Source organism: Falco punctatus (assembly GCF_963210335.1).
Source record: "Falco punctatus genome assembly, chromosome: 4".
Classification (NCBI taxonomy): domain Eukaryota; kingdom Metazoa; phylum Chordata; class Aves; order Falconiformes; family Falconidae; genus Falco; species Falco punctatus.
In genome coordinates this window covers 33036726-33048629 of record NC_137583.1, presented here as the reverse complement: position 1 = coordinate 33048629, position 11904 = coordinate 33036726, and the positions used below count along the sequence as shown (strand labels likewise).

Below are 11904 nucleotides of genomic sequence, written 5' to 3'. Positions count from 1 at the left end.
TATCGCGATACGGTGTCCCGTGCTGCACACACCCCACACCCCCACCCCCCCAGCACAGGGAGACCTCGACAGGCCGGAGCGATCTCGGGAGGGGAGCCCGTCCAGCCGGAGCCGTGCAACGCGCCGCGTGCGGGAGGGCAAGGGACAACGGGAGCGCGTTGAAGCGGGAGCGGTTCACGCGGGGCACAGGGGGAAGCTTGCTCGCCGTGGGGCCACCGGACCAGAGGCCGAGGTTGCCCAGGGAGGCCGCGCAGCTGCCACCCCTGGCGACGTCCAGGACCCGACTGGACGAAGCCCCGGCCCCCCCGGGCAGGCAGGAGCGCGGGGCGCCCGGCGGCACCCGGCGGACGGGCCAGCGCCGGCCCGGGGTCGCGCTGCCGCCGCCGTGCCCCCCCCCCCCCGCCACTCCGCTCCGCCGGTCCCCCCGGTGCCCCCCCCCCGCCCCGGGGCCGCGTGGCGTCAGCGCCGGCCGCAGCCAACCAGCGCGCGCGGCGCGAGCAGGGCGCCCCCCCCCACCCCCGCCGCGCGCGCCCTGCCGATAAAAGCCGCGGGCCGGCGGCGAGCGCGGGAGCGGGACGGGACGGGGCGGCGGGGCTGGCCTCCTGTCAGCGCGGCGGGGCTGGTCTCCTGTCGGCGCGGCGGCCCCCGCCCCGGCGTCTCCTCCGAGCCGTCGCGCCGCTCCGCTCACCGGCCGGGATGTTGCCGGTGGTCGCCGGGCTCCTGCTGGCCGTAGCCGCGGGCGGCCGGGGGTCGGCGGCGGGGGACCAGGAGAGCCCGCCGGGGAGCCGCTTCGTGTGCACCTCGCTGCCGCTGGACGCCGCCGGCGCGGGCTGCCCCATGCCCCCCGTGCCCATGCAGGGCGGCGCGCTGCCCCCCGAGGAGGAGCTGAAGGCCACGGTGCTGCAGCTGCGGGAGACCGTCCTGCAGCAGAAGGAGACCATCGGGAGCCAGCGGGAGGCCATCCGGGAGCTCACCGGCAAGCTGAGCCGCTGCGAGGGCGCCGACGGCAAGTCCGCCGCGGGGTCCTGGAAGCCCGAGCTGGGCAAGGGCAAGGACACTATGGGCGACCTGCCGCGGGACCCGGCGCAGGTCATCGACCAGCTGAGCCGCACTATGCAGACCCTGAAGGACCGGCTGGAGAGCCTGGAGGTAGGGCCAGCCCCCCGCCCGCCCGCCCGGCACTTGGGACGGCTTCAGGTGTGACAGTGACAGGGTGACAGTGGCCTCGGCGCCCTGGGTGGGCACAGCCAGCGCGTGTGTCTGCGCCAAGCTTAAACCAGCCTGGCCGAGCCCGGGGAGCGAGCTGCTTGCCTGTCTTGTCTTGTCTCGGTTGTTTACCTGCTCGCTTTAACGGTAAAACCCCCGGAGGGCTTGGCTGTGATGTGTTCTCCCGCTGCGTGGGGGGAGATTATGGTTTTCCTGTCACCAGCTTAGTTTCTGTATTAATATGACTAAATCTCTCCGGGAGTGTGACTCCATGGGGTTTGAGGTATAAAGCTGACGTCTTGGGCAGTAAGACCTTGGCATATGGTGCTGAACATGCCAGTGGTAATGAGGAGATTGTGTTGGACAGATTGTGAAGATAAGATGATGTATTTAGAGCTGACTTAGAGTAAAAAGAACCTGATTCTGTATGCCTGTGAATAGGAAGGGGGCTTGGTCCAAACCTACTGGTAAGTAATTTCCATCAGCCTTTGGACCATGCCATGGTTGAGTGGTACTCACAGAAATATTTTATAGAGTATTCACACAGGAGTAATGCTGGATGTTCTTTTGCTTTCCACACCCTGTGAGCGACATGTGTCTCCTCCTGCTGTCCTACAAACAGTCGCTGGTGGTGTGAGGGTGGGGAGTAACTTCCTAAAGGTTATTCTATGAGGTTTAAACACTCTTTTTAAACTGTCTTTCAAGTACAGTTTTGAATAATCTGGTACTGTAACATCGTTTTTTACTGTTGCTGTCTTGTTGAGGCATTTTTGTTAGGGTTGTAGAAGACAAACTCCACTAGAATAGTAGGTGGAACCATTGGTTTCTTAGTATCCCTAAAGATAACAGTTTTATTTGTGAAAGAGTGTGGGTTTTTTTGGGCGGGATTTATTTTTTTTTTGTTTACATAAAAATACTTTCACTGGCTAATACCATTGCTCTAAAGAGTATCTGACTTCTTTACTCTGCAAATCAAAACTGAGGAAACTTTCATTTGGTAAACTTGCTTTCAAAGTAGCTTGATTTTTGTTTTTAAATGAAATAATAGTTTTTACTTATGTTGGCAATGTCACTTGCAATACTTAAAGCAAAATCTGACTAATATTTTCACATGTACCTATACTAATGGAAGTGCATCACACCTGGCTCCCTACATTGATTATTTTGAACTTAAATGTATGAAGGCTCCTTCGTATGGAACATGGAAGCCTCTAACAAAAGTGCTCTTTTGTTTCAGGAGCTGGTTAGCTACAGTGCTAGTAAGAGCACTGAACATGGCAAGTGCTAAAAAGCAATGCCTCTTTTGTACTTGCTGGAGAATGTGGTGATCTTGCTTCCTTCCCTTTGAATCAGGAGCATATCTGCATTTTGCAGTTTCTGTTTTAGAAATGACAATTTTTTTTCCTTCTCATTTCCCCTGAAGCACCAGCTCCGAGCCAACGTGTCATATGCCGCGCTGCCTAATGACCTTCGAGAGATGCTTCAACGGAGGCTTGGAGACCTGGAGCGCCAGCTCCTGAGCAAAGTGGCTGAGCTTGAGGATGAAAAGTCTTTGCTTCATAATGAAACGTCAGCCCATCGGCAGAAGACAGAGACAGCCTTGAATGCATTGCTAGAAAGAGTGTCTGAATTAGAAAAAGGTAACCTGCACAGAATCTAAACATTTCCCCATGCAAATTAATTTTGTTTACTCCCTCCTTCTAGTGCAGTAGCCTAAACGTGGGCCTTGAGGGAAAGACAGTTAAGGTGCTGGACTATATAGTAGGTGGCAGCACAAATACTTGGATTCTCTTTTTGGTTTTGTCACAAGCTTCCTGCTTGACAGGCCTCTGCATGGCTTTGGCTTCCTGTCTCTTAATTTGGCATGTGTGGGTGGTTAGGATGAAACTTAGTGTTTGTGGGGATGGAAAGATTCTATAAGGAGGCAAGTAGAAATAAGAGGTATTACACTGGTGTCAGGTAAATACCTGCATAATGTCAAGTATGCATCTAAGTAGAGCCACTTTTTTTTTTTATGTGGACTGAAAATCATATAGGCTAAATTTAATTAGCACAACTGCCTTTGATGTAACGAATGGCCTTTTCTACCAGAACAGTTTCCTGCTGCTTTGGAAGTATTGCTGGTGGTCTTTCCTTTCATTGCTGCTTATGACTTTGAGTAACTGCAGATACTTGAATTGTGTTCTATCCCAAGCATATAGCCTTCAGAGTTTACAGCAGATTACACATGGTGCCACTGGGGGACACTCTCTTAATCCTAGTCATTTATTCAGATGCTTAGATTAATTATTACTGAGATCTCTATGCTTGAGTAGAATCTGTTTATTTGAATTACAAATGCCCATGGAAGTGAGCTAAAGAACAGAGCTATCTTTCTGTATTGATTACATACACCTACAGAGTGGACTGTGGAGCACCAGAGTGCCAGTAAATACCACTGCCTAGTCTTTAAATGATTTTCCAAGGTGAATCGGCTCTCTGCTTAAAAGCAGCTTAATGGACATGCTTTCAAAATGGTGCAAACATACATATCTCATGAATTTTAAAATGTGACCTAATGGAATAATTTGTGTAATATTGTATCTATTTTTTTTTTCATTTCAAAAGCGTGAAGGAGGAAGAGATCTTCTACTGGCTGTGTCATTTAGTGTTCCCTGAGAGCCAAGATAAAGCCTAAACTGCAACTAAAGTTCTGGAGAATTAGTGGCCTGTTAATGTCTTATGTAGCAAGTATTGCTAGTCCTTGTCTCTGAAAGATGTGACTCATATCAGCAAGTCAGAATGAGAAAGGGAGTGGTGGGAGAAGGAGAATGTGTAGTTTAGTTAGGTTAAAAATAGCCTGTTCCCACCTTTATTTTTTGTGTGGGGAGAGAGCTGTCTTAACTCACCAGGGAAGTAAAGAATTTGGGCCAGGAACCAAGACACAGGCTTTCTTTTAGTTGTGTAATTTGTTCTCTATTACAGTGCAGTTTAGCTGTTCTGTGCCTTTGGTTCCTCTGTCAAATCAAAGTGATGGTAATAATGATCTAAGAACTTTTTAATGATTTTTTTGGATTAAATACAGACAATATTTGAAGCGATCTGACCTCCTTTGAAAATAGTATTTCTATTGTGCTTTTATTTTAAATGCCGTATTGTTCAGCATCAATTCCTGACAACTAACTAGTGTCACAAGCTCCCCATGCTCGGACTAAGTAAATTGAGGAAAAAACTAACCTTGTAAGGTGACACCATGAACTTTGGGTTTATTTTTATCTGTAGTTGTGACAGCTATCTTTACCAGTGGGACTGAAGATTTTGAAGTTTGTACAACTGTTGTGATTCGAAAAGGCTTCTGGTAATTCCTTCACCAGTTGTCTCCATCAACAGCATTAAATGCATTAAAAAGCAGGAGTGGGTGGAGGAATAATCTTGCAATGAATAGTGCCTGGACTTAAATTGATTCCTAGCTTTACTGGAGACATGAACAGGTCACTTGCTACATCAAAATCCATTTTCTTCATCTCTGAAAGGGAGTAACAATATTTCTTGCCCATCTTGTCCAAAAATAATTCGGATCCTTTAGGAAAAGGATTGTCTTATCCTGCAGATGTGCCCATTGCCCAGAACAGGAGGATCTTGTTATCATTTGGAGTTCTGGATGTTTCCAAGTCATGAGAACAAACCAAAAAAAATAAAAAGATTAATATTGTTTGTTCTTTTTTGAACCCATTATTGCTTCCTTAAGTTCTTTCACAGAGTGACTAATGCCCTTAATGGAGTATGCTTCTTTTTTTCATACATGAGATTGGTTGTACCAGCCTTGTGAAGCTTGCTCAATGTTAGCCCTAAGACACTGAGTGGTTTTTTTCTGAGAATTTAGAATATTTCAGGTTTTGGTCTGTAAGTTCCTCAAGACAGATGCAAGCATCAGACAAGCTTTTTCTTCTTCCACCCCCTTGTTCTGTGAAAAATACAGTCAAAACACTTCAGTTGCTTCTGGGATTGGGAACTGAGAGAATGCAAATGGTTTAAAAATTACATATGAGAATTGTGGCAACCTTTTGTGACAACAGCTCTTCATTTGGATTGGAATGTGAAGCTTGGCAAGGGGATTGAATTTGTTTCAGGAATGTGAGTAAAGGAAATGAGTGGGACTCAGAAGAACAGGTTGCTGAAAGGTTGAGGGTGACACTCTACTACAGAACTGTGGGGTTTTATTTTGTGGCACAATGTGGGATTTCTCTTTTCTTAATATTTAATTCTAGAAAATTACTTGTAAGCAGCTACATTAGAACTATACACAAACTATAATAGAGAGTATTGCAACTTTAGAAAGTTTTGGTCATAAGTGTTCTCAATTTCATAAACATTTCTGGAATAACTTGCTGGTTTTTATCACATCTTTTAGAAAAAGCTAAACAATAGTTTCTTCTTTTATATTAAAACAAATATCTAATGTTTTTGTAGTTCATAACTTTATATTGCATTTTTCTTAGGTCACTTTGTACTTCAGATGTATGTTTTTGTTCAGATCTCCTAATTTGTCTGTGGGGCAGAAATCAGTTCTTCTGAATTTAACTCTGCTTTCTGGAATATGTCAGCTTTTTCTTATATCAGAGTGGCCATCCAAAATGAGACCATCAACCTGTTTCTCAGCCTGCTATCTGTAAAGTGGGGACACTGCTGCTAGCTCCCTGTGTAGCAGTAGTAGGAAAAGAAATACTGTTTCTGAAGCACTGTGATACTTTCATAATGAGCATACCAGAGAATCAATGTTTAGTAACAGTAAATATATTTTAAAATGGTTTGGATTGTTTGAAATAGGCAGGCCTCCAGCCATGAACTAAGCAATGAAGGAAGAAAATATTTAACACCCTCTCATTAGTTGTCTGCCATGTATGTATTCTTCTGCTCTATATGAGCAGGAAAAGTAAATGAAGTAATTAGCATGATGTGTATAAAATCTAGTTATATTTTTCTGTGCTGCAAAATCAACATTCAGTAATACTACTTCAGTATATTTTTGTGTACCTCTCTAAAGTGATGAAAATTCCCAAGATTCTTGATACGAATTGTATGGTTTCTTAACCTGACTTACAAATACATTGTTTTGTTTAATGTTAAAGGTTTTTCTTCCTCAATGTAATTCTAGGTAACAGTGCATTTAAATCACCTGATGAATTCAAAGTCTCCCTTCCTCTTCGCACAAACTACTTGTATGGGAAGATCAAGAAGACTCTGCCAGAGCTGTATGCTTTTACTGTATGCTTGTGGCTGAGATCAAGTGCTTCTCCTGGAATTGGTACTCCATTCTCATATGCTGTTCCTGGGCAGGCTAATGAAATTGTCCTCATAGAATGGGGGAACAATCCAATTGAACTGTTAATTAATGATAAGGTGAGAATCAACTAACTCTTCTTTATTGTCTGCATAATCAGAATATGGCCCAAACCCATGATAACTTTCTAGCAACTCTTTTTATTCTCCCTGAGAGAAGCCAGCTCTGGACCTGTGAGATGGTAGTGTCTACTTGTGGGTTGTTGTAGGTTCATAAAAGTACTTGAAACAAAGGCAAATAGTACATACATTTTGTGTGTTGAGACAAAGCAGCATGACATCAAGATGTGCACACACTTATGCACGTCCTTTGAGTTTACCAAGCAGGTCTTGGCTTCTATTTTTTTTTTTTTTTGTTTGTTTTGTGAAACAGAAGCAGTATTTGAAGGCACAGTATCGCAAAACCAGTGAGATCTGAGCCAGCGGCAGTATTTCTGTCTTTCTAATCCTAGAAGATCAGATACGTTAAAATGAATTTTGCAGAAGACAGAGAGCAAAAGGCATGTAATTGTGGCTGGTTTTGTTATGCTTAATAACTAAACATCAGCTTAAATAGATTTTTTCCAGACTTTAGATACAAAAAGCAACAGTTGTCTTACACTACTTCATACCACTGATGGCTTCTGACAAGCTTCAGAATGAGGCTTGAGGGAAAACAGGACTTGCTGAAAGTTGGCATTAAAACAGGTTATAAATAGTTCCTTTCACCCCACCTTCAGTTAGGTCTCCTAGTAACTTGCTAGGGATCAGGTGTTTACAGATCTACAACACAACTCAGGTGGTTTAGTCATGTGGCTAGTTAAGGACTTCTAACAGTCCTGTCATCCTCCCAAATCAATAAAAATGAAAAACTGATTATTTTTAATGGTTTGAGGAAGAGAAGGAAGCTTGAGTCTGTTTATCTGTAGTGATAACTTTTTCTCATCAATCTTATGTCAGTACTATTAATGTTCTGTAAGGCTATTCTTTCTACCACATCACAGGCGTTCAATAGCCTGCTGCTTTTGTGTCTTTATGTTGACTTAGTAAGTTTTCAGGTTAGATTCCTAAAGGAGCATAAATCCTCCTTGTTCGGAGCCCTATGTTAACAGTTCCCACAAGTTTTACTGGAAGCAGGCAGATCCATTTGTCAGAGTTGTTAATGCAAATGGTGCAGGCAAACACCAGATTTTAAGAAAAACTTAACATGAACACTAGATGGAAAGTTAGAACTAAGTACTGAGATTAAAATGCAGGATGAGTGCATTGATAGCAGCTTAGACTGTAGTACTTGTGTCACTTTATTCTAGATGAAATGAAGGCTCATATCTAGAATAAAAAGTGTGGCTGTATTTCTCAGTACAGGAGAGCTGGAACAACATAGAAAGATGTGGACTGACTTCTGTCTTTGACATTTTACTTCGGAGGGCAGAGTAAATATTGTCCATTTTCAAATGTTGTGCTTGAACTGATAGACTTGGTTTACAACATGCATTATTCTTTGGTTTTTGTAGGTTGCCCAGCTCCCGCTTTTCATTAGTGATGGAAAATGGCATCATATCTGTATAACATGGACAACCAGAGATGGAATGTGGGAGGCTTTTCAGGATGGAGAGAAGCTTGGCATGGGGGAGAATCTGGCTCCTTGGCACCCAATTAAACCTGGAGGTGTCTTGATCCTGGGTCAGGAACAGGTGAGTAAATGACGGTGTTCCAGGGTTTGAACTCTCCAAGCAAACAGCAGCTGTGGGAAAATTGTCTTTGTTAAACACTTGGTCTTGTTGTATACCCAGTATCAGAAAGATGAAAACAAGGCAATAAATACTTAATGCAATCACACATTGGTAAGTTTTGTTTAATTTATTAAATATTCAGAATATTCATGTTGTAGCTGTTCCTATTCCCACTCTTAATGCTACAGCGTGCAACTTTGTTAGTGACCTGAATAATGCCTTCAATTAAATCCTTTGAGCTAGATCGCTGGTAACTAGCAATGTGGCCACTGAAGTTACAGAAAAGGACAGATCTAGTGAGTACTCTTGTATGAGCAGTCAAAAAGGAGCGTGCTGAAAGTGGACCAAGTATAATTGCTTTGATTTGTTTTAATTTCTTTTTAATTGAAGCCAAATTGACTGTTCCCTGTAACAGTTTACTGGTTTTCACCCTCCCTTTCCTCTTTATCCCAAGAATAGCCAGAATGTTAGTGATCAAGCCCTGGGACAGACCAAGGAAAGTGTGTGTATGGGGGTAGGGGACCAGCAACTATGGGCACTGGAGTGCTTGTGTGTATATCAGGATCTTTTATAATTTGGGCTGCTATGGAGAGCTCCCTCTAGACTGAATTAGGATGGTGGAGCCTGTCACTCATTCAGAATTTGATGTCTACTTTAAAGATGAGTCTGAAGTCAAAGGGACAAACTCTAAATCAGACATTTGGTTTCCCATTAAAGATGGAGGTAAATAAATCTCCTAATGGAAATGCTAATAAAGTTTGAATATTAGTGCTGCCAACAGAAAGCAGTCGTAAGGTTAAGTCCTTTTTGAATATTGAAAAAAACCAAAGGATTTTGAATCTCGCTCTTCTTAGTTAAGATCTCATTAAGTTATTGCCTATGAATTGTGTGGCTCTTCACATTTTTTCTGTACCTGTTCTTTGTATGATTATACATATACTAAAAAAAAAATAATTGTAATGCGTAGCAGGAAACAGCCTTTCTCCAGGATTCCCAGGTTCACAATGAAAAACTAGTTTTGTCCTGATACTGATTTTAGTAGTTATTTATCCATGACATAAGTGACAGAATGGGAATTTCAGAATCCTAATACACTCTGCATAGCAGATACTCCAGTTTACTATTAGGTGGCTGGCAGGTTTTCTCTCACGCCATTTGCCTGTACTATGCTTGGTTCTATCTTTTGCTACCAGATTCATGTTAGTGTGATCGCACAAAATTTGTGATTTCTGTCCTTGAGCCGTGGATGGAGCAAGCAAACACTTTTAGGCTTATGCAGTAGCAGTTTGAATTACTCATTTGGTATAACCAGAAGCAGCCTATGTATTAAGATCTAAATGTTGCATCTTATAGCTCCTAGACAATTGGTCAAGGGCTGCAGTTACAGTTTAATCTATAGCCATAAAGTTTTTGGAGTAATATTACATATCTATGCAGTTCTTGCTGAAGCTGTCCTGTACCAAGCTTGCAAAATGGCTCCTAAATTAGCCTCTGTCTAAAGCTGCCTCCTTGTTCTGCTGCTTGGTGGCAGGGTTGTTTATGTGTAGCCTTTGTGTGACGGTGTATGGTCACTACTGCTTGCTTTGAATTGTTTTGACACATTTCAACTTAGAGCTTTTAACTCTTCCATAGAACATCTCGTTCAAAGTAGCCCTTCTAGAAACTTGAAGTTGTCTGTGTCTGTGATCCAGCTCTGCATCTTCTTCTAGCAGTGTGCCTGGGGGGGAGAGGGTCTTCAAATCTGAGGAGGAAAATGCTGAAATAACCTTATCTAATCCTAACTCTTGCTGCCTGAAGGACACAGTAGGAGGAAGATTTGATGCAACTCAAGCCTTCGTCGGGGAGATGAGCCAGTTCAATATATGGGACAGAGTCTTAAAAGCTGAAGACATCATGAATATTGCTAACTGCTCTACCAACATGCCTGGCAACATCATACCCTGGGTTGATAACAATGTTGATGTGTTTGGAGGTGCTACTAAATGGCCTGTGGAGACATGTGAAGAGCGTCTGCTAGACTTATAGCTGCAATTGTTTCCCATTCAAGTGCCCCATTTAGTAGGACAATCTTCTGTGCAATCTAAAGCACTTATTTTTCTCTCTGCCCTTCCCCAATCTTAACTCCTCAAAAGAATAAAAAATTGACTGAACCGCCTCAGTGCAAAGACAGCTGCTAGTTTTGGGGCACTGAGCCTGACAGTGAAAGAAGCACTTCTTGGCTAGAGCAGCCCTTGCTTTCTTATGGCCTGATCCAAAACCATGCTTTAGCCTCAGCAGCCTTCGGTTAGGCCTGCGTTTAGTACATCAGTTCTTCTGGCAGGGAGGGGGAACAGCTGCCCACGTGTTAATGATAGTGCGCCTTCTGGTAATGTGCAGTGCTGACGAAGCGCTAAATGTGAATCCTTCCTTCCAGGCTGTGGTCTCCCCTTTGAATTAAAGCCATTCTTTTTTAGCCCTTTTTAAAGAAATCACTTAATCCTTACACTACAGTGGTTATGGTGCAACTATGATGGGTAGAGCAGAACAGCCACTGTCTGAGTGCAAGGGTCTTGCTTTTTAATTTGCAGATTAGAAATCCTTATTTTATGGTAAGGAGGCAACGTATTTGAGACATGCTATTCTAGTTCTATTTGAAGAAAGGGCTGTGTAATTAGCTCAGCTCCATTGAAACAGAGATGCTTCAGGTAAGGTTCTGTCCCAAAGCCTGTCTTTCTCTAGCCAGGATCCCAGAGTAGATGGACGGATGAAAGATTATATTTGTAATTTCTGTAGGCTGAATGTACTGAATTCAGTGACCTGGCTTGTAAAGTTTTCTCTATTGTTTCTATTGCTTTGGTCAATGTCTTTTATTTTTTTTAAATATACAGGCTGTGATTAAGTGAATTTCCGTTCTGTTTTGCTTTGAAAGGCCTTTTTATGAGCAAGTGCCAAAGTTCAGTTTCTGCTTGCTGAGAATTGTTATATATTTTTCCAGCATAAGTCTTCTGCACTGTTTTCTATGTTATTATAATGGTCCTATGTAATATGAAAATGTGTGCTGTTTTTTCAATTCTTGTTGACTGTCTCTTTGGTAAGCACTGGGCTGACTACTATATTTTTTTATAATTTTCTCTCAATATTTTGCAAATAATGTTGCTGTTTCCTTGGCATTGATGTGACTACTTGGTTTGTGGCTCGCAGATAGCAAATGCACTGTACTGGGAAAGAGTTAATACTTTTGTTATTTAAAAGAAAAATTATTTAAAGGGGGGAAGGGGGAATTTATAAAGCTAAATATCATATTTTATTTTTCATATGTTTGAATTGTAAGAATAATATGGTGACAGTCCCGTTTGTAGGATAAAGTTACATATTTCCATTAATATGTAGTATGCTGTTCTTAAAAGAAAATTCTTATAATGAACTTTTAATTAAAATGCACTGTAAAATGAGTCTTTTAATTCCTTTATAGTCACGCAAGACACTGAATGTTCTTTTTCATAGCTGCTATGAGTTCAGCTACCGTCTCTGTAGACTGGTGGAAGTACAGTTCTGTAAGAAGTTATCCTTATTCCCTAAATGTCTTAAATCACTATCTTCAATGAAAAGGGGCTTGCGTGTGTGTGTAACCTTAACTAGGGAGAGGGCTTCTACATTTGGATGGGATGGAGTGTCTGAAGCTTAGGCA

General features: G+C 42.9%; 1 protein-coding gene across 1 annotated transcript; it reads left to right on the top strand.

Moving 5' to 3' along the window:
* Positions 1 to 458: 458 nt before the first annotated feature.
* Positions 459 to 11668, top strand: NPTX2 (neuronal pentraxin 2). The gene is made up of 5 exons (XM_080382704.1): positions 459 to 1149; positions 2630 to 2846; positions 6341 to 6585; positions 8019 to 8198; positions 10035 to 11668. Exons 1-5 carry the CDS (start codon positions 697 to 699, stop codon positions 10260 to 10262), a joined length of 1323 nt encoding a protein of 440 aa, XP_080238830.1. The 5' UTR covers positions 459 to 696; the 3' UTR covers positions 10263 to 11668.
* Positions 11669 to 11904: the final 236 nt, after the last annotated feature.